Raw genomic sequence first — 26,883 nt, 5'->3', positions numbered from 1 at the left:
TTTATTTTTTCTCTCTCCAAAACTCTCATGAAAAAGCTCCTCTACCCAGCTTTTTCAAAAGAGAGTTTTGATCAGAGTTTTCGGTACAAAACTCTCTTTAATCCTCTCTCTCACCAAACACCCAAGTTAGAGTTTTTACTGGTCAAAACTCTAAACTCTCTCCAAACCTCTAAAACTCTCTCCCCCAAACACCCCATATATGTCTTGCAGGCTAGTAGCTTAGTAGGGGTTGGTCTTTGTACCAATTATCTTTCCTAATAAAAAAAAAGCTCCTTGGACTATATGTCCTAACATATACCCCAGGCAAATTTTTTATTCACCATATACTCTTAATGTTTTCAAAATTCATCGTATACCCCTCAATCTTTTGATAATTCGCCATGTGCGCTTAATGATTAGTGATTAACCCTTTATTCCATTACTAAACCTTATTTAATCCCTATTTCACTCATTTACTCTAACAAATTAGCATTGAAACAACACCTCAGTCCAAAAAAGAAGGAAAAAAGATTAAATGGGTCATTTGTGGTGTTTCAATGGTGTTCAATTAAGGCTAACGACTCAAATAGGGGTTAATTAGGAATGGTAACGGAATAAAAGTTGATAATCGTTAATCATTAAGGGCATATGGTAAATTATTCAGAAATTGAGGGGTATACGATGAAATTTGAAAACATCGAGGGTATATGGTGAATAAAAAAATTTGTCGGGGTATATGGTGAAAAATCCGTAATTTTTTTGGGACTAAAGGAGTACATTTCTCATAGTGAAATTTGGGGTATATAAGTGTTCATCAAATTTATGTCAAATAGTAATACACTCTCCGTTTTCTTTTTTTGTTTTTATTTGGAATCGGGAAAGAAACCAATGCAACTCAAGAAATGAACAAGATTCCACTATTTTAAATAAAAATAAAGATTTTTGCCTTTTTGAGTTATTCTAAGTTAAACAACCAATGATACAAAAAAGTTTGAGGGGGTAAAAGAGTAAAGTAACTACAAACTATTATAAACACATTTATTGCTCTATGTTAAATTTATTACTTTAGGTTAGACAACCAATTTTGTATGCAAAAGTTTGAGGGTTAGAAGGTAAAAAATAACTACTAAATAATGTGGACACATTTATTGCAACATAAAACTAATGGAAAATTTATTTCATAAATTATACTCCTCCGTCTCATAATATGATGCTCACTTCTCATTTTTTACGGAAATTAAGGAAAATAGATGGAATAGTAGGATTTCTCAAGAACAATATTAAATAAAGTGTTTATTTGGTACTTTTGTCTTGAAACTAACTGTTTATTTTATTTTTCCTTTTAATAACATCAAAAAGAAATGAGTGTTGCTTGGAATAGTGTAAAACAATAAATAGGGGCACATGTTTTGAAAGAAAAGTAGGGGTGTTTTGGAGAGTATTGAGGATAATTTAGTCCAAGCAAATTAATAAAAAAGAAAACAAGCACAATTTTTCTATACAAATTATATTATGAGACGGACGGAGAAATATTATTTATGAAAATATTCAAAATAGGAACAAAATATTGAAATTTCCCAATAGAAAATACATGAATAACAAAAGAAAACGTAGGAAATATAATTCTAATTGGTAAAATTTATGCATAATTTACAAGCATGTCTTACCGGTATGATCATTATGTATTTTAATCGGGTACTTATTATGTTAATAAAATGATTTTCAAAGGGATATACAACAAGTTTAGCGAGACATAAAATTATATATACAATAAATAAATAAACACAATTGTTATTTTTGTTCATTCACAAGAATTAGAGTAAATTTTTATACAATATAGACAAGATTCATCTTGAACCTAAACATGGTTTGAAACTCAAATACACCTCAATGTTGTTCTACTTTTACAAGATGATGTTAATTTCACATCCTCAAGTACACGAATTGTTCTTATACCTCCCTAATTGTATCTATCTTTCTAGTGTCATCATTGACAAAATAAAGCAAATATTTGCCCTTCCAATTTTAAGAAAATTGAACATCAAATGAAATATCAGACAATAACCCTACGTGAAAGATGCATGGTCCATAAATGACCAACATGGAAGGTGAAATTACAAGGGCAAACAAAGAGGTTGCATTCGATGCATACTACTACATAACAATACATAAATCATTACTCTTGTAATGATTTAATTTTCTTCTTTCGCTACTTCAACTTCTGGCGTTGTTTCTTGCTTATCTTCTTCAGAAGACACAAGACCATCAATATGATTTTTCTTCCCAGAAATTGATTTTGTAAGGTAATTATATGAACCCTTCTCTTTAAATAGCTGAGCGAAGTGAGGCTTGCAATACAAATATCCATCTAGAGCAGCATAATTAGATGCAGTGAGAAAGCAACCTCCTTTTGCACACCTAAAACATGACTTGTGGTAATTTTCTCCCTCTACAACTATCTGTAGCATAAATATGATGGAAACAAAGAATTAGCAAACATGATTTATAATACTAAATCTACAAAGCATAATAAGCTATAGCCTATATTGAACTTTTACGTACTACTATTGGCTAAGAATTATCAAGCTTCATATGGTTTACTCACTTGGTGAGAATTTCCACCTCATTACCTCAAGTTTAGGGGTTCGAAATCCACCAAATAAGAGACACTTAGATAAGGATTTATGTGACCATTACCCTCCTTCCAAGTACTTGGGCCTCTGGGTCGGGGAATTATGTTAGAGCAGCCCAAGGATTATTTCATCCTACCAATAAATAAAATATACTGCCTAGTTCCACCCTTGTAACGAGAGTTTGTTTTTGTCTCTTATAATATGGGATTTCTAAATTCTCCCTTGACTAAGGCTATGTTCAGTTCACCTTATTTTTGCTTATTTCAGATCTAATCAGATCAGATCAGATCAGATCAGATCAGAAAAAATAAGTTCAGATCAGATCAGTTCAGATCATGCTTATATTTAAAAATTATTATATCTTTCATTACATATTAGTAAAAATTATAATAATTGAATATTAATAAAGTACTCATTGAGACGAATCAAACAATACCCCACATGACTATATTTTTTCTTATATATTGAGAAAAATCTAAAAGATAAGATCTTGTAATCAGATCAGTTCAGATCAGATCAGATCAGAAAAAATAAGTTCAGATCAGATCAGATAAGTTCAGATTAGAAAATTTCAGGTGAACTAAACATAGCCTAACGAGGGATCTTCATCTTATCAGAAAAAAAAAACATTATATTCGCTTACCTTCTCGAGAGGGTATGCCGTTTTCTTACAAGTAGCACATTTGTCTTGGGTCCCAGAAAACATTGTTGAGAGCTTGCTAGGGGTCTTGTTCTAAGAAAGAACAAAGAAAAAGAAAGATGAGAGGTGGAACCTTAACTTAAATTATAAATATGTAAATGAAGGCTAAAGAAGTTACCAATTCAAGTTTCGCAGCTGTTTAGACAAACATAAAATAAAAAGTGTTAGGCTATGAATATAAGCGCTTGAAAATCTACAAATGAATAATGTTATACCCTACAACAAACATAAGGGATGTTAAAGAAAAGGTTTACATGTTTGAGACTTATTATTAGAATAAGTGCCAGTCTTTTTGAAGTGTTGCTCAAAATGCGGCATGCAATACAATATTCCATCCATGGAGGAAAACCTTCCCATCTGCGGTGCAGATAATAATGAGTATTAGTTAAATACAATTACGATATTCATCCATTGCATTGATAACTTTATCTAGAAAATAATACGTAGTTATGTGCGTGGTAGCATAAGTAATATCCTTGAATTTTTTCCTTGGATAATGCAAAAGTAGGTTTTAATTTCCAAAATATGTCCAAAAAAATTAAAATTCCCTGCGTACCGTCCACGTAGGACGGCACGCGAGATTTTTTTTTTTAGTAAAACCGCTACTTGCAGTAGAGGTTTACAAGTGCCAAGAATTTTTTTTTTTCAACTTAGGTAAAACCGGTACTCGGAGTAGCGGTTTATTATGAAAACTGATATCTGCTTACCATATTTTGCGCAGGTAAACCGCTACTCAGAGTAGCGGTTTATATTTATAAACCGCTACTCAGAGTAGCAGTTTATTTTAAAATTAAACCGCTACTTTGAGTAGCGGTTTCCGTGGGTTAAAACAAAAAAAAACAATTTTCTCGCGTGCTGTCCTACGTGGACGGTACGCAGGGAATTTTAATTTTTTTGGACATATTTTGGGAATTAAAACCCACTTTTACATTATTCAAGCAAAAAATTCTAATATCCTTACCATGAGCTTTCCATTGCATTGGCTGCATTTAAAGCAAGTTTTATGATAAGGAACACCGTCAGCTGTCACCATATCAACCACATACACTGTTTTGTCGCATGCTTTGCATTTTTCAAGGGTTCCAGTAAACACCATTTTTATTTAGTTTTAGTCTTCCTTCTTCCTCCTCGCAAGATATATTTGTATTTATCTCCGAAGGGAGGAAAATGGAAGAGATAATTTCAAATTTTCTATTCAAATGAAAACACTTTGATACTCATAGATTGAGAAGTTAAAGATATAAAAGGCAAATATAGTCAATGTAAACAAATTAAAGGCTGCAAAAATTGTGGACTCATGGATGGACATGGTCCCCTCTACCATATTTAAAGGAGATATAATTAGAAGATGTTCTTCTTAAATTGTTAAACTTTGTAAGATAAAGATAGAAAAATTAACAATTTGACCAAGTCTATTAAACCACCAGTTGAGAAGTTGTGAGACAATTGTGGTAAAATTGTAGATCAAAATAAGATATATAAATCAACTAAAGTCTTGAAAATTCTTATTAGTAGACTGCTTAGATTTCTTTTAATATCATCCTGCATGCACAATAACTAGATTATATATATACAACTCTCAAGTACTACTCCCTTTGTCCCATAATATAGTGCCTACTTCATTTTTTATGGGTCGAACTTTAAAATCTTTGACCAGATATTCTCATTTGTATATATAGAAAAACATATTCATGTGGAATCTTGTTAGATTTGTCTCAATGTGTAGTTTCATAATGTCAACTTTTTATATTTTTTATTAATACGGAATTGAAGATAATGAAGGTCAAAGTTACGTCTTGGAGACCGTGTAAAAAAGAAACAAGCACTATATTATGAGATGGAGGGAGTATTAAAAAGAATAAGATGTGAAAACTCATATTTAAAAGATCTATAGTTCAATCCTTATTCTTAATTATCTCGATGCACAAAGGTGATAAATGGAATATCTTAAATTGTAGATTTATTGTCTAGGAATTTAAATTGACCTTGGAGCTCTTGCTTCTATTAATTTTTTAGCCGATTAATAGTATCACGTGCTAATACTCACACATAAAGTAATTAAACCACATTTCTCACTCAATTAAACCATATTCTCACCCAAAAAGTCAAAACAAGTACACAAATCATTTTTGGCTTAAAAAGTTTACATGGATTATTTATAGGTTCAGAAATTAGAGATGACTGGTGAGTTTTATCTAAAAGAACATTAATATTTTTGTTCTCGATGGAAATTTTGGCCCAATTTTTGGATTGGCCGGCCTGAGTTTAGGCCCTAAAATGTGTTTTTTTAGTCCATTTTGACCTTAAGTCCAAAAAGTTTGAATCGTTCAAATATGAGGCTCAAGCATCAAATTTTGGTTCAAAAAGTATTGAAATGCGCAGCCTAGTCCAACGGAATCCATGATCGCATTTAAAGAAAAATTATCTTAATAGTTATTAATAGGTTATGGGGTCAAGATATCATTATATTTTTTTCAAAAAATATGATGATCAATCTACTGTTGGTTTATTGCACACGTGATAAAATTCTAGTGCAAGAGAAAAGGTTCCACATGGCACATAAAAGCACACCTGAAATAAATTATATATGCAATTAAGAAATTTGTGTTGTGGTTAACAATTTCACTGACCTTCTTTATATGAGTTGTCCTGACTTTTAAACTCCATCTCATGATTCGTATTCTCGAACAACAACAATAAGATTTGATTAGCATCAAGAATAATTTGTAAAACTATCCCGTTAGTTACGAAGTAGAGGACTCTCACATTCATGATGAATTTCAGGGAGATGGAGCAAGGGGTGACTGCAAAAACAAATCAAATAAGAAAAATAAACTTTATGTCTGTAAGTAGGAATTTATTGCCACATTACTAATTACAACAAATATCTATAATTTTGTGGAAATATGAATCACTAAAAGATGTTAGATGAGATGGCGAGTCTTTGAAAACACTTGCTTGAGGTCAGGGGTTCGAGCCTAAGTTTTAGCATATATATTTTTTAAAATAATAATCACCTGACTTATTGTTGATTAATAGACACATGGCAAAATTCTAGTGCCGGAAGGATGATGCAACGTGGCGCATAGACGTTGTTATGCGCACCTTTAATTATATTTGTATAGATTGTATATAGACACTTGTCCAACTAATTACTAGCATAAATTATGTCTTTTGACTACTATCTACTCCATATGTTTTTTTTAATCTACACATTTTACTTTTTGATGTGTTTCTTTTTTATCTACAGTTTAAACCCTGTTGTTTTTTCTATTCTTGGTAACATATCCCACCTACTTTATCCTATTTTTCCTCCCATGCCATCCACTTTTTAATACTAGCAATTTATGCACGCGATGCATGCCTCACTTTTTTAGAACATAATTTATAACTTCTTTTGGGCATACACGAAGGTAAAATTTGAACATTAGACATGTTTTTTGGGCTAGCTAATTTTATTGATTAAGCATATATCACTTAACCAAACCTGTCTTATATTATATATTTTATTTATACTTTCTTTAAGATTTAAAAAATTAAAATTGATGAGTAATAAAAGAATGTTACGCAGATTTATTAAGGATTTCTTCTATTTTTATCAACAAAGTATTTTGTTTAATGAATCAAATCAGTTCACTTTGTTAATTAATTGTATTTTCCTTTTTGATTTACTACTTGATTGTGTATTGATTGATCAATATTTAAATGATATAATTTTCCTTGTTAATTTTTTTATGATATATTTGAGTTTGATTTTCTTTCCTCTTTTTTTGATAAAGTAGTTGATTTACTAAAGGGTAATTAAGTAAATTTATTTGGGGACACCATAACTCCCCCTTTCTTTATATAATAGAGATTTTAACCTACTTTTTAGTTTTTCTATCTAAATAATATTTTCTCTCTCCACCTTTTCAATTCATCTCTAATACTTTTATACTTTATTCTTGGGTCTCCCTCACTTTCCCCCAAGGCGAAGTAAAAAAAAAAACGGAGGGAGTACTAATGAATAATGAAGCAAAATAATGAAAAATTGACTTATATGCATGGAATTTGAACTAGTGTCCGGACCAATTACACAAAATATTACTGATACTCAATCTCGCTTGGGGGTTTTTGGGGATTAATGAAAATATAGTGTGTATCAAATAACTTCTTGTTGGGTAGAGATAGTAGTTATATATAGGAGTGTTCATTAAAAAAACACTAAATCGAAAATCGTATCAATAAACCCAAAAACCGGTCTAAATGGGTGGTAACCGTACCGATAAAAGCTTTAACAATACGATTAGCAAACGAATAAAAGTACCGGTTAAACGATATGGTTACTATTATGATTATTGGGTAAACGGTCAATCGAAAAACCGAAATATGTTTTTTCACTATTTAATTATGGTGAAACATTTTCCAACAATTACGTTAATTCTAATATTTGTTACTGACTAAACAATAATTAGATGAAGTATGTGACTATTTTGAAAACTTTAATACTAATATATGCATTATAATTAGGAAATGGAGTGAATTCTTAGTGTAAGTTATTTTTTCCAATGAATTTATTATTCATTTTGTAATATATTTTATATTAGATTATATTTAATATAAAAGTATATGCACAAAAATAGAAAATAAATATATAAATTAAGTAAGTTATAATAGTATACCTGAATAATGGGTAATTGTTAACCAAAAAACATACCGAAAATGTTAACCATTTAGGCAATAATCAGTCTAAATGGTTACGATTACGGTCCGCAAAAATAGCAAATCGAAATTTTCGATCATCGAATTAAAATGTTGTTTCGAGATGATTAAGGCTATGTTCAATTGACCTTATTTTTGCTTATATATTTCAGATTAGATCAGATCAGAAAAAATAAGTTCAGATCAGATCAAATTAGATTATGCTTATATTTAAAAACTCATTATTACTATTAATACCATCATTTACTAGTATATTTGTTCAAAAGAATTATTATTGTTGCTGTTGTACTTATTAATTATTAATATTGGTAATTCTTATTAACCTCGTTGTTATCATTATAAATGTCATTGTTATCATTATTTTAAATTATTTTGTTGTTATTAAATAATACAAAATTAAAAGCCACGTGTTAAGAATATAAGATTGACGCAAAAATAAGAAATATATAAAACATGATAGCTCAAATTCATGACAACGAAACTATTAAGTTCAGATTACATTTCAAAATAAGCTAAGTGCGAGATACAAATTATAAATTTAGATCTGGTATACCTCTTCTTACCGAATTCCAAATCTCTCTAGCTATTTGAAGTTGCATGCTATCCATTTCTTTCTTGCGCAAGTCATAGTTGTTTGTATATCTTATTTTATTTTATATGAAAAAAAAAGTTGAGTCTTCCGACTTCTCAAGTGTGAAACATTTTTTTTAAGGGAAAATGTGAAGCATTTTATAAGTGCTCTTGTAAATTAATGAATTGGGTTATATAATTATTTTTAGTGATAATAATTATTATCATGATTATAATTATTGTTGTTGTTATTATAATAATGATAATAATAATTACTATTAATAATAATAAAAGTTCTGAAATGATAATAATAGTAATACTATAAATAAGATCTTATAATGTACTCCTTCTGTATTTTTATTTTATTTTTCCTACTTTGACTTTACATGTTTGTCAATGCACTTATTCTACATTAAATATCTTTCATTATATATTAGTAATAATTATAATGATTGAATATTAATAAAGTACTCATTGAGACGAATCAAACAAGATTCCACATGACTATATTTTTTATATTGAGAATACCAATGCATAATAATGAATTACAAAGTAATAATAAATTTTATAAAATATAAGATCTTGAAAATCAGATCAGATCAGAAAAATTAAGTTCAGATCAGATGAGAAAAAATAAATTCAGATCAAAAAATTAACACAAAAACACAAAACGACCTTTCTACCCTTGAAAGCAAACAAAAACCCAAAGACCCTCGATAAGATGAGAAAACAGTCAAAATCGAAAATCCTCCGGTCACACAACTCACACAAAATCACATCCATCCTCCAGTAAAAAGTCGACGCAGTGAACTGAGTCACCCACTCCCCACTCTCCCCCACTCCCCAAGAATGTTCGATTTTAAACTACTCTCGTCTTTTTTCTAAATTCTCTTTCTTCTTCTTCTTCTAGATCCAGAAAACCTCCATTGTTGATTTTGACTTCTCTTCTTTCTCTCTCCTCTCTTCTCTAAAATTCCGATGAACCACAACGCTCGCCCGAGGTATCCGCCGGGGATCGGCAACGGTCGCGGCGGCGGTAGCGGTGGCGGTAATTACGCGCAACAAAACCCTAATTTTCAGAATCGGCCGTCGTACCACAATAATCAGTACCACGACCAGCCACAGTATGTGCAGAGACGCGCGCCGCAGCAGAATTACCAGCAACACCAAAATCAGTATCAACAACAACAGCAACAACATCAACAACAGCAACAACAACAACAACAGTGGATGATGCGACGTCCTGCTAATACTTCTTCTGATAATGCTGGTTCAACTCAGTCTTCTTCTAATCAAGTTGAGAAGTCTAATCAAACGACTAATGTGGATTCGAGGTAACTTCTTTTCGAATTCTAGGGATTTAAGTTGATTTTTGCTTTTTCATGATTTGTGATGTTTGGAAATTATGTGTGGACTGACATTATTATATCTATATCAGTGATGATCTTTTAATACTTGTTCATGACACACATCAATTTTGAGGCTAGGGAGAAGGGCGTATTATCTCCTTGGTACTCTGTATTCTCAATTGAGATATCAAGTTCCTAAAAAAGGCCATTTGGACTTTTTATGGGAAGAAGTTTAGTTTTTTTGGGACTTTTGATCCAGAACAGATATAATTTATTAATGAGAGCAAGGAAATTGTTGGAGCATATGAGCTTTCGTGTAACGAGCTGTTATATTGGTTTGTTTTGAGGTTTGATTTGCCTCCATAGCCATATTGTGTCTTTTGTCGCTTGACGTAAAGCTGTGTAGTTTTGTACATTATACGAGAACGCGTCCTTGTACAATGGTCAAGCCTCTAGGCTGAGTAAGAGCAACTTTTAATTTGATAGCCTTCCCATGGATAGCTTACCTTTTCCCTAATAGGATTTATGCATCTAGTTTCCCTTCACATGATGTTTTGTCGGTGATTACTTAAGACTTAATAAGCAAGGGAGTGGGGAAGAGTGTATCTCCTTGATGTTTGTATGCTTTGGAAATTGCTATCTGGATTTATGTTTCGGGAATGGGATAATAAGGAGAGGCAATCGTAAGGTAAAGGTGAAGTTGTGGGGACTATGGGAATTATGTCTCATGGGTGGAGCAAGCGTTAGAGTTCGGCATGCTGTGGATTGGAGTACTTTTAGTCTCTTGTTGAGTTCTAATTTGGAGGATTGTGTATAATTTTCACTACCATTTAGCTCCACATTATGGTTCTTTGCTAGAAATTTGTGCTGGAGAGAGGAAGCTTTTTGGTACTTATGCTTCTAGTGTATGAGGTAGGGCAAGGACAAGGGAATCGACAATGTGGGAAAATTAAAGAAAAGGTTTTTTTGGTTGGTTGGGTTAGATATTGACATATATGATAATGATGTAGTTTTAAGATTATAAGATCGTCATGGTAACTGTGACTGAAATGGAGGTGTATAGCAATTCTGTGTGTTCACTTTCATACTTGCACATATCTTTGGTCTATATTTTCTGAGCATATCAGCATATCCCCACTTATAAGGAAGGGGATAAGTCAGCCAAAGCTAGTTGAAATTTTAATATCTGTGTTACAAGATAGGCCTTTGCTATCAGTCGGCAGCTTGTCTGGTCTTGATTTGTTTTATTCTTTATGCGATTCAGATTCTTTTTTTTGTTGCTATAGGTACTGTTGTGGTGACTGCTATAACCCATATATAACCTTTGATTTATCAAAGATGCATTCATTCTTAACTTCTGTACTGTTTGATGGTTAATGAGTTTGAACTCAATATCATGCATCCTTTCATTTTTTTTTTTTTTTTGCTTTCAACATATTATATATTATCTACAAATGCAACTAAGCTAAAATGCATTGGGATTTATGTAGTATTCTCATTTCACAAATACTAGTTTTTATCTCTGTGCTGACTTTCCAGGCTTATGCACGTTCTAATATTGCTTTTATTAGGCGATGCTAGAATTTAAGTTTCCAAAAGTTGTATGCTTTTGGAACAATTGTTATCTTGTTGCCTCATCCGCAGTGTGCAATAGACTTTTCCATTTTGCAAGTGGAGTCTTGTCATCTGGTTGGATTATTAATGTTGCATTTGTTTAAGATGGTAGTAAAACCAAATCGAACTGTTTCTTGTGAACTCAGCCACTCAGGATAGGTACCTGAGTATGCAGATATCATTGATCCTAAGGACCAGGCTGCTATAATTTTATTGCTTTAGTGTGTCGTTTTGACTGATGGCACGGATGATTAAGTGATGTTTTGGAGGTCTTGGTAATGAGTGGAGACTAGAGGAAAGAGAGAGCCTAATTACTCAACTTGATTTCCTGATTGATTTATAATTTCGGGATTGATAGTTATGACATATAAGGTTATTGGCGAGCCAAGTCAATTTCACATCCAAGCTTTCTCGACAAGTTTCCAAATAGCCTCACTCTTATAGTTCCATGTCTTGTTTTCCCCCTGAATAATTTGCAACTAGATAGGTACATAGTCGCAAGGAGAAGGAACAATAATATATATTTTGAAGGGAGGGAGTTAGATTGTATCTTGGACTCTTGCTTGAAGTTAGTCTTTTAGAAGAATATAGAAAACAAGGCAAGTTTAGTGAATCGGTCAAAGGCTTAAATTCCTTTTGCTCCAAATTTGGTCGTGATACTTCCCTCCCCTTCTTGGACGTCACGTCACATTATGCTATCAACTTTTGATCAACTATTCTTTTTTCCTATGATCTATCATCATGAGTTTGCAACATTGAGATGTTGTCCATTGGATTTACTCTGATCCAAAATCAGGGCCATTTTGGTGCGTGTGGTCAAAATTTGACCATCAATCCCTAAAAATTTGTTGATGGGAAGTTAGAGAGCCATAAAACTTATATTGCTATAATGGTAACGTGAAAATACTTACATGAAGACTCCGTGATCTAATCCCTCATAATGGAGGATCTACGAGAATTTTACCCTTAGTTTTGACTTTTGAGAAGTACAACTAAGGCTCCCGGAGAGTGGAGGCACGAGAATTGATCCAAATAGTGAAGTGCAATGAATCACGAGAGGCTAAAGGTGGTGCACTTTTGGGGATGAGGTGTGAGAGAGTAGATTGAGTTGAAATTACAAACAGGAGAAAAAGCTTTTTCAAATTAGAGCGTAACCAGCCTTCAAGAATCTAATTCGAGCTAAATCCGTAATTTTATTGCATTCAATTGCTTCGCTTTGAAGCCTACATTGAATTTTTCATTATGAAGAAACCGTAATAGTGAGTTGAAAGCAATTGGTGGCACGTGCTTCGCCGCCCATGACATAGAACGCTTGCGAGGAATAAATTGATTCCCGTCAAACTATCCATGACAGCTCTCATCTTTTCTCTCTTCAACGTGCATTAAGAGGCTCTGTTTGTCTTTGGTGTGCTAAAGTAAAAAAGAAGTCTTTAGAAACTTCTATCTTTTCAATCTTCCACTCTTTTTCTTTTTGTCCTTGTTTGACCTTACACCCGACACTACATGAGCATTTATTTTGTATATATTTTGTCATTCTTTGTTGATTTTTTAAATAACTTTTACTTATATATATATATATATGGAATATGTAGCACGACTACATCTTCTAGGTCATGTCCTCGTGCCTGTACCTCATATGATATGTTTCCTATACGGGTACGCATACGCATTCCTTAAAATTCGAATTCTTGTTGTTTTTCCGGCCACATACTCAAATTTGAACCCGTAGTAGTACCCGTCTGTGTGCAACTTATTATATGGGGCTCTTTAACACACCACAAAAAAGTTTTTTTTCATAAAGTTTAGGAAACGTGACAAGATTTTTACGTGATTATCATTGTAGATGGAGCGAGTATTTTGTTTTAATAAAAGTGTATTTTGAGATTAATTGATGGCCTAAGTCGAGCATGACATATGATAAACTACAAACTTATTTGAACTGGTTGGAGTGTAACTCTTTTTGGCCACACCAATGAGATTCTTCTGCTTTTTGGATATGGATGTGAACATTATCCATATTGTAAATTTCATGTATGTTTGTTGCTTATAATAGTTGTTAGTGATGAAGGTTTCTGTGATGTGACTTTGTATTGCTTTTTGTTCAGTGCCGAAGATTGGAAGGCAAGTCTTAAGCTTCCACCGCCTGATACTCGTTACCAGACAGAGGTACTGCATACAATCTTGCCAATTAATGCTTGTTTCACATCAATAGCAATTGATGACTGTATATTAGTTCCTCCGGATCTCTGTAGTTGGCTAAACAAGAATGGTAGATTGACAATTCTTTGGACTTTGAAAATTATGGTTCCTGCAAAGAATAATATGTAAATGTAGTTTTTTATTTCTACAACTTTTTTATTCCATATGAATGACTTCGAGGGCTTTAAAAATAATGTGCTGCCAATTTGATATTCTTAAGCTAGTGTTTTAAAGGGAAGAGTGTTGTCCTAGAAAATCATGAAGCAATTCAACCTAAGATCCCAAGTAACGTGATAACTAGAAAACAAGGATGAATTAGGCAAACTACAACGTATAACTGATTGTAAATTGGTGTGAAGAAGCCTAGCAAGTATCATTTGTTGTGACGAACTTGAAACTGGAAGCCAGTAAAAGCATATACCTATAATTGAAAGGAGAAGTCTTATACTTCTGGTGTTACAGAACCTCTGTACACATAGAAATTCCTCCTAGCCTTTTTTTAAAAGGCTTTTGCTTTGTACTTTAAGTAGTAGACGTATGAAAGAGTGAAGAAGACGATTAGCAACTAAGAAACCATCAGAACTTTTTTTTTTTCTTAGGTTGGAAGAGTTACTTTAATCAATACCTTCTTTTATATGCTTTGAGAATAGATCATGAAAATTTAGATTTCACCTCACAGTCGGGGTGAAGATCCTGTCTTGGTATATGCTCTGAAGGAAATGAACGCGTCTTATGGTTTTTCTCACATATTTAATTGCTTGTTAGCACCCGTTTTTCTCAAATCTTTTCAACATTTAAAGACTGACATTCATGCTTCATTCCTGGAATTGGATAGGGAACAATTGGGATATTTTATGGGAAGGAAGAGGCGAGTTATGTAAACCAGACTTATAGCAGTAGGAAGCAGAGTAGTGACACTGTCTATCGTGGTTAGTTACGTAGATGATACATCCTACCCACCTTTTGGAAAGTGCAGCACTAATGACAAAGAAGAAATCTATGGAAGAGTGGTGATTCAGGGAAGGTGAGACTCTACAAGTGGGTAGTTGTGGTTGGATGTCTCGTAAAGAGTAATGGGTTCGTTGCGTTATGAGTACACAGCTAGGCTAAGCTTGTATTTTTGTTCAAAAGCAGGCTAAAAAAAAGTGTGGCCGTAAAGTTTGATCACATATGCTCATATACTCTCCTCATTTCTATTTAATGGTTACTTTTGCTTTTAATCCAAACCCATATGATGTAGACTCACTAACTCCCTCTTTCACACTCTCTTTTCATATCCCATGTGATGTGGGCCTCCCCACCAACTCTCTTTTATCTTAATTAATTTTTTAAATTATGACTTGTACATTATCTACTGAAAAATCTATTTTCCTTTACTAAGAAATATAAAAATGCGTTTGCAAGCCTAAGAAGAATTTCAAGGATGGACGGAGTATAATATAGGATTTTGCTTATCTTTATTCATTCCATAGTCATTGTTATTTCCAATCTGTCTTAAATTTAGCTAAGCAACAATGTCATTCAACATCTGGATTGTTTGCCTTGTGCATCATCTTCCTCTAGGGATGCCCTATTAGAGTTGGTTCATATATAGGTTCTTCCCATAGATTGACTACCCAGAAATTCCGTTCTCCTCTAACTTAATTATCCGAACTTATTTTTCTTAGACTCATTTTGCTGAATTTACTTATATCTGTTGAGCGTAACTTATATTTGGTGAAATTATTGTGATTGAAATTGTATAATAATAATATTAAGCTTGCTTAACTTTGTCGAATTTGATTGTATGCAGCTAAAACTCCCCCAGTTTCAAAATAAGTGCTCCATAGTTAGTTGACATGCAATTTAACCAGAGTCAAAAAGTAAAGAGGAAGACATCCCGAAATGGAAAATTTATTTGTATGTGGAGTCTTATTAGATAGTTTCAGTGTGTACTTTCAAAATATACACCACATTTTAAAATAAAATAATAATGATGATGGTATTTGGAGCATTTGAAACAATCTATCTGGATTCTTCTCTCCCTCTGGTTGCTCTTCCCTTTGTTCTCTCTAAATCAACAGAAAAGAACCTTAAATCTAGGTATTAGTTGGTGTCGTTGTGCTTGGTTTTCGGGAAAACAATTTGTAAACTGGTCAGATCTGGTTGTTCTACTCTCTTGGTTGGAAAAAATGTTTATTATTATATGTTATTTTTTGATGGTCTATATAAGATAATCTTTTTTTGGGTTTCTCTCTGTATCTGCCTCTGTCTGAAATTCTCTTCTTTATTTTTGTTGCTTCACTGTGTATTGGCTCACATTCTCTCACTGCTTCACTCTCTAGATTACACCAACTATAAGACAAAGGGGATTTCTACACTATAGTACCCTTAAAAAAGTTTTTAATAAAAGAGTTTGGGCAAAGAGGGAGTATAAAATATGACAAATTTTGTTAAATTGTGTTAAAATTAGTCTTTTGGGTTCGTATCAAGTCGAGCTCATGTTTCTCTCAGTACATTTAGGGTGGATTAGCTTGCCAAAGGTATCTCTTTGTATCACCAGGTCCGGCTAAAATGCCAACTCTGGTAGCTCCATTACCTTCTGAAATCAGAACTTCGGACAAGCTATGGCTGATTTTTTTGCTAACTGAATCAAAAGAGAGTGAAACTAAGGCCTTGGTCTACTTCTATTCACTTATAAAATAACCTCTTTCAGGTAAATGAGATAAGATAAGACCTAATAAGTTTAGATGAGTTGAGGGTTACAATTACAAAGCCAATTTTACTTGAATATAAATTAAGTTAGAAATGAGCTCAAAGAATGGGGATTTCAGGTGCAAGGAAATGGAACCCGATCACTTATGGAAGAAGTCATAACTCACAAGCTATCACGAATAGTGGCTGTTCTTGGTCATTAAAATATGTGGGCCAAGGTTTGAAATTTTAACTTTTTGTTAAATACAAGTGCACTTAATCTATAAATCACAACACTTTTATGTATATTTTAGCTTGTATAATTAATAATTTTCTGTCCCCGGTAATAAACCCTCCCTTGATAGCCAAAATATTTTTTTTTATAAATTACATGAAGTAATTGCTTTGAAATTCAAAAGCTTGTATCAGGTTCAAGTATGTCCCTGGTAATAAATCCTCCCTTGATCGCCAAGATATTCTTGATTATGAAAATTGAACTTCAGCAATGATCAATAATGCTTCAATTAAATTTTCTTGCAAAAATTATTATGTGCTATGTTTTGTCCAAATGCGACTTTAGTTTCTAACTTGACGTAGATGTGAATGTTTGTGGCAATACGGACGGAGTATCTTCATTGGACCCAGACCTGTGTCCAACCCAAGTACTCGACTCTGAGTGAGCTCCAAATACACATGATAAATTTTGTTTTCTTTGATTTTTTATTGAATCATTATTTATCATTGCTTAAGGTTCAGTTTCATATTCAAGAAATTTTCTTGAAAATGCATTTTGCTGGATATGTATTAAGCTGATATGCTATTCGTTCTGGATCAGGATGTCACTGCTACAAAAGGAAATGAATTTGAGGATTATTTCTTGAAACGTGAACTACTTATGGGAATATATGAGAAGGGATTTGAACGTCCTTCTCCAATCCAGGAGGAAAGTATCCCAATTGCTTTGACAGGAAGTGATATTCTTGCCAGAGCTAAAAATGGAACTGGAAAAACAGCTGCATTTTGCATCCCTGTGCTGGAAAAAATTGACCAAGACAACAATGTAATTCAAGGTGATGAACTTATATGATGTTTATATCAAGCATTTGAGTGCTGCTGCATAAATTGCATACTATATTTTAATCACTGTCTAGCAGCTCAATGGGTTTTCTGGTTTGCCTCGCTGCAGCTGTTATACTTGTTCCCACTAGAGAGTTAGCCCTTCAAACATCACAGGTTTGCAAAGAGCTCGGAAAACATCTACAGATCCAGGTCATGGTCACAACAGGAGGGACAAGTTTGAAGGATGATATCATGCGTTTGTATCAGCCAGTGCATTTGCTAGTTGGAACACCAGGAAGAATACTAGATCTGGCAAAGAAGGGTATATGCATTTTGAAGGACTGCTCCATGCTTGTAATGGATGAGGTACTTGCAACTTGATCTATTAGTTTCGTGCTGATTCCTTCGACCTTTCCCATTCTGCAAGTCCTTACCTCCTGTATTAAACTAAGTTTGATGAGCTTCTGATTTCTGGCTTCCCTCTAAGTTTTGAATGCACATTTTTCCATCACTTGATGTCTCGGAGCTAATGTATATCCTGAAGGGCAGAATCTTAAACTGCCCTAACTATGATCTGAAATAATTTTATTGTGACTTTGTTGATCTTAAGGCAACTTCTGATCTTTGAAGCGTGGAAAAATTTCTGGAATCACTTCAGACACCAAATCACTACAATACATTTTTAAGATGCCATGATGTCATTCGATTTGACAATTGGTGTCAGATTCTTGGAATGCCTGAAAGCGAGGATTCATGACACATTGAGAGAAACAAGTAGCTCACAAATGGGTTATTCTCTCCTAGATACGCCAAACAAAAGATAGAAAGAAAATAAACGCTAGTTGCTACACTCACCTAAGCTGACTCGAAGGATCGTGAAAGTTGAAATAAACTACCTTGTCCTCTTACTCGGTCATTTTTAGCTCTCGCAGTCAAAAGCTGTGATCGGGGCTTTGCTAGAAAAGCTTTTCCAACGTCAATCAAAATCAGTTGGCTGGTCAAAGGATATGGCTATCTGTGCCGACTTTCTCTTTATCATATAGCTTTGTTGTCTTCAATGTTGTTGGTGGTGTTTATTTTATTATCTATTTTTTTTTTCACTAATTTTATACTCGAGTATTTTTTTATTCTTGAATTAGGCACTGTTTGGCAATAGCGTTTAAGGTAGCGGCTGGCTGTTCGACAAGGTCAAAACGGTACTTAAGAAAATTATGAGTGTTTGGTGAGGTAGTGGTTATATTAGCGGGTAGCGGTTGGAGTAGATTATGGGTAGCTGTTGTAGAACGTTAATACAAGTAACGTTTGAGATTTATAGGTAGCGGTTAGCGAATAAACACTATATAATGAATGTCATTTATTGTATTTTACAATCTCAACAACTACTTTTGCCAAATACTCCTAATTAAACAACTACTTTTGCCAAATACTCCTAATTAAACAATTACTGTAAACGCTAATCTCTAACAACTACTAGTAGACAGCTAGCAGCTACCCCAACAATTACACCTATGGCAACAGTTAACAGCTACTAGAACCACTAGTTTTGCCAAACATACCCTTAAAAGATCAGATTTGGTTTCTTTACCCGTCCAGAAAAAAAAGAGTTGTTCCTCTTGTGAATAGAAGTAACACAATTTTTACCCTGAAATATGCTGATAAATTAATAATTTATGAAATAATAAACTAGAATTTCAAAACTTTCTTTCTAGCCATTTTTCTCTCTTCGGGATTGCTGTTATGTCGTTTCATGCGGCATTTCTCCTGATTTATTGTTAACAACTTCACCGACAAGCTCTTTGAAGTTTAGTTTTAATTTGCTGAAGCTCTTATTATTTGATGGATGTATCTGATGTTCCATGCCCGTTTTCTTGCCAGGCTGACAAACTGTTGTCTCCTGAATTTCAACCTTCACTGGAGCAGTTGATTCGTTTTCTTCCTGGAAATAGGCAGGTTTTGATGTTTTCAGCTACTTTTCCTGTAACTGTCAAGGACTTCAAAGATAGATATCTAGAAAAGCCCTATGTCATCAACCTGATGGATGAGCTTACTCTCAAAGGTATTACACAATTTTATGCTTTTGTTGAAGAAAGACAGAAGGTCCACTGCCTCAACACACTTTTCTCAAAGGTTTGCCATCAGCCTATATGTTAAAAACGGCTTCTACATTCTGTCTGAAGGCTTTCTGACATTGTTATGGATTGGATTTTCAGCTGCAAATAAACCAGTCCATTATATTTTGCAATTCTGTGAATCGGGTAGAATTGTTGGCCAAGAAAATTACAGAGCTTGGTTATTCTTGCTTTTACATCCATGCTAAGATGCTCCAGGACCATCGAAACAGAGTATTCCATGATTTCCGCAATGGTGCCTGCAGGAATCTTGTTTGCACAGGTAATAATAGTAATCACGTGAATCTTCTGTTGCCATTTGCTTTAAGATCAATGAATGATTGAATTGGTTAGTACATGGTTAGATGACCTTGGGAGTTAATTGCTTTTCATACCTCTTCTTTGCCGTCTCTGGGTCAGTGTGCTGAGTTCCTCTAGCTATGTTAAATGGCTGCTTTGCATGACTCATGAAGATATTGTCGTGTCATTCTTGTATTTGCTTGTGGGCTGTGGACCTGTTGGACTTGGTTGATCTCTTTGGAAGGTCTACCTTTCGTTTACAGGACCCAGGTATATGGGTTAGAGCTTGGTCAATTTTTTTTTTTTTTTTGGGGGGGGGGGGAGTGCTGCAGTGGAGTTTTTTTTAGTTGTCTTGAGTCTTGACGATGGTAAACTTGTATATTTGGTGCTCTATTTACTGCACATAGTCTCCTTAAATACTTCTTTTAAACACTTTTTTGTCAAATAATTGCCAAATATCCTCTGTACCAAGGCTTCTGCTTATGATGGAAAGTAATTTCGACTTTATTTTTTTGATCAACTGTTGATTCTATTTAATGCTTAATTGCTTATATAATAATATATATGATCATTGTATCTCTACTTATAAAGATTTGACCAACAAGCTAAAAGCCTAAAAAGAGAGAGAGAAAAAAGAAGAAAAAGAGGAGGATGACAAGAGAGAGAGATAAGAATAATAGGAAGAGAAGTAGAAGTATAAGAAGAGAAAAAAGGCATGAAATCCAATAGACGTCATCATTGAAGGCAATTCGAAATAAAATCTTATATCTAGTGTTACCGGCTTATTGTGGGAAATTGTAGAACTTCAGGGTTATCTCCCTTTGCTTATTTACTGGGGGATTGTCACAGGGAACTTGGCTTTCTAAGTGATTGTCGGCCTGCTTTGGTTTTTTGTTTTTAAGTTGTGGCCAACTGGCAAAGTCAGTGCAGCATATGGCTGCCGGGATAAGAAATCTACTGTTCTTATTGTAATTGAAGAGTGAAAATGCGTTATATTTGTAGTATTATATACTCAGTCTCTTAAAAACTCACCTTATAATAGCTCCAACTTTTTTCTCATCATAGGGGCTCTATATCAGTAGAGATGATGATTCTGTTTGCATCTATACTTTAGAATTTTTGTTATGTACCTTTGCTTTAGCATCCTTTATCTCTGAATATTCATAACGCTTCTCTGGCAAAGTATCGAAAGGCATGTTGGCTTTTTCTTTCTGCTGTATGTAGTATAGTTTCTTTTTGTATCTGATTTTTGGAAGTAATAGGTATTACTTGCTTACAGCTGGTGTTCTTGTTTGGCCTATTTCCAGATTTGTTTACAAGGGGTATAGACATTCAAGCAGTAAATGTTGTAATCAATTTTGATTTCCCGAAAAACTCGGAAACCTATCTGCACAGAGTATGTTAGGTCCTTCCTTTTGATTTTCGTCAGATATATGCTATTTCTGTGATGTACTTAATAACCGTCTGCTGTCCAGGTTGGTCGTTCTGGAAGATATGGGCACCTTGGATTGGCTGTTAACTTAATCACATATGAGGACCGCTTTAACTTGTATGTCCTCTGTTTGATTTTTCATTGGGAGTGACAGCAAGTGGAATGTTAAGTAATGTTCATCTTTATTTTTAGGTACAAGATTGAACAAGAGCTTGGGACTGAAATCAAGCAAATTCCTCCACACATAGATCAGGGTATCTACTGTCGGTAACAATGTGTACTCTGTCAAATGGTGATGGGTGACGACAAATATCTGTAAGTGTGCTTTGTGGCTTCCCTTATATGTTTCTTTGTGCCATTTTGCCCGTCTTCCCATTCCATGATTTCCCCGTAACCCTTGTTTTTTGGACTCGAGGGGGATGTTTGGGGCTTGCTATGATGAATATGAATGCTGCTATAAAATAATTACTCCTTTGAAGTTGCTATGATTTAAAATTACTAATTTTTGTACTTAGAGACATTTTCTGGGAGACGAGGAGAGATAAGAGCGTGGGTGGTGCTGTTTTTTCGGTGCTATTACGTTTTTACTAGTTACAATTGAGGAATTTGGATCAGCAAAAAGTCTTATACGTCTCAAAACATACTTTAGTGTAGTTACTAAGGCTATGTTCAGTTCACTTTATTTTTGCTTATTTTAGATTAGATCAAATCAAAAAAAATAAGTTCAGATCATGCTTATATTTAAAAACTCATCATTACTATTAATACTATTATTTACTAGTACATTTGTTCAAAAGGATTATTATTATTGTTGTTGTTTTACTTATTAATTACTAATATTGATAATTATTATTAATCTCGCCGTTATCATTATAAATGTCGTTGTTATCATTATTTTAAGTTATTTTGTTGTTATTAAATAATAGAAAATTAAAAGCCACGTGTTAAGAACATAAGATTGACGCAAAAATAAGAAATATATAAAATATGATAGCTCAAATTCATGACAACAAAACTACGAAGTCCGGATTACATTTCAAAATAAGTTAAGTGCGAGATACAAATTATAAATTTAGATCTGGTATACCTTTTTCTACCGAATTCCAAATCTCTCTAGCTATTTGAAGTTGCACCCTATCCATTAGTAGTAAAAGAGAAATTAGTAGTAGTACTTAGGTAAAGTTTCATAGTTGTTTGTATATCTTATTTTATTTTATATGAAAACAAATGAGTTGAGTCTGCCGACTTCTCAAGTGTGAAACATTTTTTTTTTAAGGGAAAATGTTAAACATTTTAGAAGTGCTCTTATAAATTAATGACTTGGGTTATAGAATTATTTTTAGTAATAATTATTATTATTAATAAAAGGTGTGATAGAAATAAATGATAATAGTAATACTATAAATAAGATCTTATAATGTATTGAATAATAATGAATTACAAAGTAATAATATAATAGTAATAATATATTTTATAAAAGATAAGATCTTGTAAATCAGATCAAATGAGATCAGAAAAAATAAGTTCAGATCAGATGAGTTCAAATCAGAAAATTTCAGGGGAACTAAACATAGCCTAAGATGCCCTTGTGGACAGATTCTGCTGGAAAACTTTCCGAATTTTATCTGTAATAAGAGACTATGTGCTACTATCTGTACTTAATCCTGTATCTTATGGAGGATTATGGCACCTCTGAGTTTGGCGTTGTCTTAGACACTTACTACTATTTTTTTTTTTCTCGGTTGAAGTTGGAAGTGGTGTGATGTGATTTGCAGCACTGCTGATTAGTAATTTTTTTGTTGGATTGCAATTTGGATACTGATTGGAGCAAAATCTCATGTTGAATAGTTGATTTTTTAAAAAATATATTTTGAGAGCTGGTAAATAGTTGAATTTCATTCAACTCAATCCATTTCATGGTTAATCCCACTTTCCACCCTCCTCCCGATTTCGCGTATTTAGGGACCAATTCTCTTTGTCAATAATATAAGTTTATGAGCTTGCCCTTCTTTAGCATTAAAAAAATAATTCCCGAGTTTGATAAAGTATAATTGGATTTGGGTTCCAAGATTCACTTTCTATTTATGAATTTAGCACCTGAAATAAGTTCATAAATGTATACACAAAGTAACAGATGATTCTTGCCAATGGAATGGTCTCAATGAGCACAGTTTGGTGATGTAAATTTGTAAACATTGCCTTTTTCTAGATTGTCTGGTATGATATTACTAGCAATTTAGTTGGGTTTGCTGTAGATGTGAAAGTTCTCTGATTGATTAAACTACGAAGATCAAGGCTCTTTTTTTTTTTTTTTTAGTTTTCCCCCGTTCTTCCTATGCTTTCGATTTAATGGCATGTTCTCTATCCTTATATTTTGATTCTAAGTTTAGCTGTCATAATTCTCTCTTGAAGGGTGGACTTATTTTTGAGTCTGTTTCTGGTTCAAGAATGAATGCAGTGGATAAAGAAGCTAGCAACTTTGTTTTACATGAGGCAGTTGAAGACCTGTGCTGATTCGTGAGATGATTTTTAGGGCCCTCCATGGGCTCCCCTGAAACTTATGAAGCCCGAAGTGCGTGAACACAAATGTTTGACAATCACATATCCGAGCAATCAAAAAGGTTTCTGTAACTTTGCTGTTTTTCATATGCTTTACTCGCATTTAACTGTAGACAACAACTCTTTTTTTTTTCAAAGTCAGTCAAAAAAGAAAAAAAAAAACACAAAAAAGCAAAAAAGAAAAAAAAAAGTAGGCATCAACTCGCATAGAAGCAAGAAGCATTTAATCTTAGTTACATGTAGAGGCACTTGAAACTTGGGTTTCTTCCCTTTTTTTTAACCTTTAGAGTCTAGATTATGTATTTATATCATTGTTGCGTATTAATTGTGAGGAGGTGCATTTTTATGCGAGGAATGTTCTTTTGTAGCAAACCGCAAGAACTTGTTTCCTTGATCTGAGTTAAGGGGTCACTCTGGTGCATCAGCCACCTGCTTTGCAAGGTTTTTGGCTCCAAGGTGAAGGTGATGCCTCTTAGTGATATTACGCAATTTCAAATGGTTTCTCATGTCTGAGATGGGATGTAGACTTGTGGTTCGATTTCATTGGTTATATGTGCATCCGTCTACGCAATTTACCATCGTGACCTTACTTTCTCCGACTTTTGTTCGGAAGTTGTCATCGAATAGCAATAATTTTTTATGATGTTACTTGAGAAATGCATCCCATGAATCATATCCTTCACACTTCACAGTGATCATTCTAGCTGTCATTAAGATGGCCGTTTTTGAGCAGCGATACTATGCTTTTTGGCGCATGATATTGATCAGAAATTAAGAGAGTTTTAAGGATAGGTGATGGGGGATGTCACCACATTCTTGATTTACTTATGGTAATATCCCATGATACGAATAACAAGTAACCAACGAAATTAATACCAATTCAACTTGCACATGGGATGATAGAAAGTGTTAGCGAACTGTCTTTCTCTATTGACAGTTGCAAAAATTAATTTGTGGACATCATAGTTTCATATTCAAAATGCGACCTTATCTGTTTTGAAGAAGTATAACAAGGTACTTTTCTCTTGATTAGAAAAACAACACGTTTTTTTAGAATGAAAACAATAATACAAGATCTTGACAGCTTGGTACGGTTACCATTTGATACATTTTTAAGAGGTTTGGGTACCAATTTCTACAATTTTCTTTTTTTAATACCAATTAGAAGAGCACTTGGTACTAAACTGGGTTTGTTAGATGCGAAAGTTCACGTCTCAGAGCTAAAAGAAGTATGTTTCAACGTTTTGGACCTGTATATTGTAGGATACATCCTCTACAAATAATCTACTTCTTGTGTTTCTTTTTACTTGTAGTATTTCTTTTTCACAATAAACCGGCCTTTCACCACAAATATCTAGCACGACCACCAAATATATTACTTTTTTTTTATGTAATTGTAAAGAAAAGATTCCAAGTTGATGAACTTTGACTCTCAAAAAGAATATGTAGCGTATAGGGCGACATTTGTGATGGATGTTCGTGATGGTCATGTAGATGAAAATGCTGTTTCGAATGACATTCGTATTGGTACTAGTGATGATTTTATTGGTGGTGAAGATGTGGAAAATGAAAACTATCATGGCTCTGCTCAAGATATGGTTGATCAAGAAGAGCAAGGATATGAAGGATATAGTACTTATGGTGATGTTGGTAACATCCTACAATTGAAATTTGTGCTTATAGTCCCTATGGTTCCAAATCCAATTCTTTCCACGAGGAACAATACTAGTATAGTGATAACAAGTGTAATTATTTTCAAATACTATTATGATCCCTGATGATAATGATGTTGCTATGAATTTTATCCTGGAGAACTTGAGGTGAAAAACAATAAGGATGAAGAGAACATTATCACTATATGTTCCGAGCTATAGGTTGTTGAGCATAATAATGAAGATGAAGTCAACCATGTTCTTAGCATTTTGAGATCATTGTTTTTTTTTATCAAGTAGAAGACGAGTACATTACTGCAATTGCGGTGGTCGAGAGTTCCAACGTACTAAGGTTATAATATAAGGCGATGTAGTACCAAAGAGTATCAAAGATCAAACTGACAATAGAATTATTAAACTCAAATAAATTAACTGAATACATGGAGTATTTTTTCTAATTTAGACTAAGAAAAACAACAATTTATTTGGAGTTTTGACGAATATTTCAAAAGAAATTTTAGTATTAATTTTATTTAATTTGACAAAATATCGAGATTTCAAATCCATTGAGCATGATTTGCAAAATATGTGAAAGTTGGCCAATGATGATAAATCAAATCCTTGATGTTGTATCATATTTTATGTATAATTGAAAGATAAAATTATTTTAATCAATGTTCCAAACCAAAAAGAAAAGAAAAGTGAAGCTACTCCTTCATATTCTTTTCTAAGTGTTTCTTTTATTCTAAAAAGTGTATTTTACCATTTTTGGACACAATTAGTAAGTACAAAATTTTATATAAGATCGTTTTTATGGTAAGACGAGAGTAACTTGATTTCTTAAAAGGATCATTCATGGTAGAATTGAACCCTTATGATATAAGGTCACTTATTATCTAAAATAATCCTTTTAAACTTATAAATTGATCTCTTTAACTACAAAGTCATCATTCTAGGACACAAAGTAAGACCATCTTACACAAAACTTACTAATAGATGATTGCACTTATTGTCCAATTCAATGCCTCATATGATGTACTTTATGATTACTTTTTATCTTCTTTATCATACTTTTCTTCCTCTCCTCTCGTAAAGTACTATTTTAGTTTTTTCTTTAGTTACAGTAAAAATCTAACTATATACATTAATTAAAAACGGAGATACTATTACTATATTATAAAATATATTTAATACTTATTATTCGGTTTCTAAATACATGCAATATTTTCAAGCCTACAAGCTATGCAATTCACTACTTTGTTCTTTAATATATTTAATTATGTATAAGTTCAAATTATAAAAAAAAAAATCTAATATTATGAAAGTAGCATTAACACGAATCAAATAAGATCATA

The 26,883-nt window shown here is 33.1% G+C and overlaps 2 protein-coding genes across 3 annotated transcripts; one reads left to right on the top strand and one right to left on the bottom strand.

Annotated features, from left to right (window-relative positions):
• Window positions 1-1,831: 1,831 nt before the first annotated feature.
• On the bottom strand, window positions 1,832-4,539 carry LOC104892302 (LIM domain-containing protein WLIM2b). The gene is made up of 5 exons (XM_010678191.4): window positions 4,274-4,539; window positions 3,567-3,669; window positions 3,431-3,447; window positions 3,256-3,345; window positions 1,832-2,438 (listed from the first exon to the last, which is right to left on the bottom strand). Exons 1-5 carry the CDS (start codon window positions 4,406-4,408, stop codon window positions 2,172-2,174), a joined length of 612 nt encoding a protein of 203 aa, XP_010676493.2. The 5' UTR covers window positions 4,409-4,539; the 3' UTR covers window positions 1,832-2,171.
• A 4,772-nt stretch (window positions 4,540-9,311) lies between these two features.
• On the top strand, window positions 9,312-24,524 carry LOC104892301 (DEAD-box ATP-dependent RNA helicase 8). 2 transcript variants are annotated; one of them, XM_010678190.4, is made up of 10 exons: window positions 9,312-9,917; window positions 13,652-13,712; window positions 17,254-17,488; window positions 17,605-17,843; window positions 19,353-19,604; window positions 19,688-19,868; window positions 21,193-21,281; window positions 21,361-21,434; window positions 21,510-21,632; window positions 23,765-24,524. In XM_010678190.4, the coding sequence occupies exons 1-9, from the start codon at window positions 9,562-9,564 to the stop codon at window positions 21,586-21,588; spliced, it is 1,566 nt and encodes a 521-aa protein (XP_010676492.2). In that variant the 5' UTR covers window positions 9,312-9,561; the 3' UTR covers window positions 21,589-21,632; window positions 23,765-24,524. The 2 variants fall into 2 exon arrangements, with proteins under 2 accessions (XP_010676492.2, XP_010676491.2); XM_010678189.4 differs by having other exon boundaries at window positions 23,730-24,524.
• Window positions 24,525-26,883: the final 2,359 nt, after the last annotated feature.

This window comes from Beta vulgaris, chromosome 5 (genome assembly GCF_026745355.1).
Source record: "Beta vulgaris subsp. vulgaris cultivar EL10 chromosome 5, EL10.2, whole genome shotgun sequence".
Lineage (NCBI taxonomy): Eukaryota > Viridiplantae > Streptophyta > Magnoliopsida > Caryophyllales > Amaranthaceae > Beta > Beta vulgaris.
This window is presented reverse-complemented; position numbering and strand designations above follow the sequence as displayed.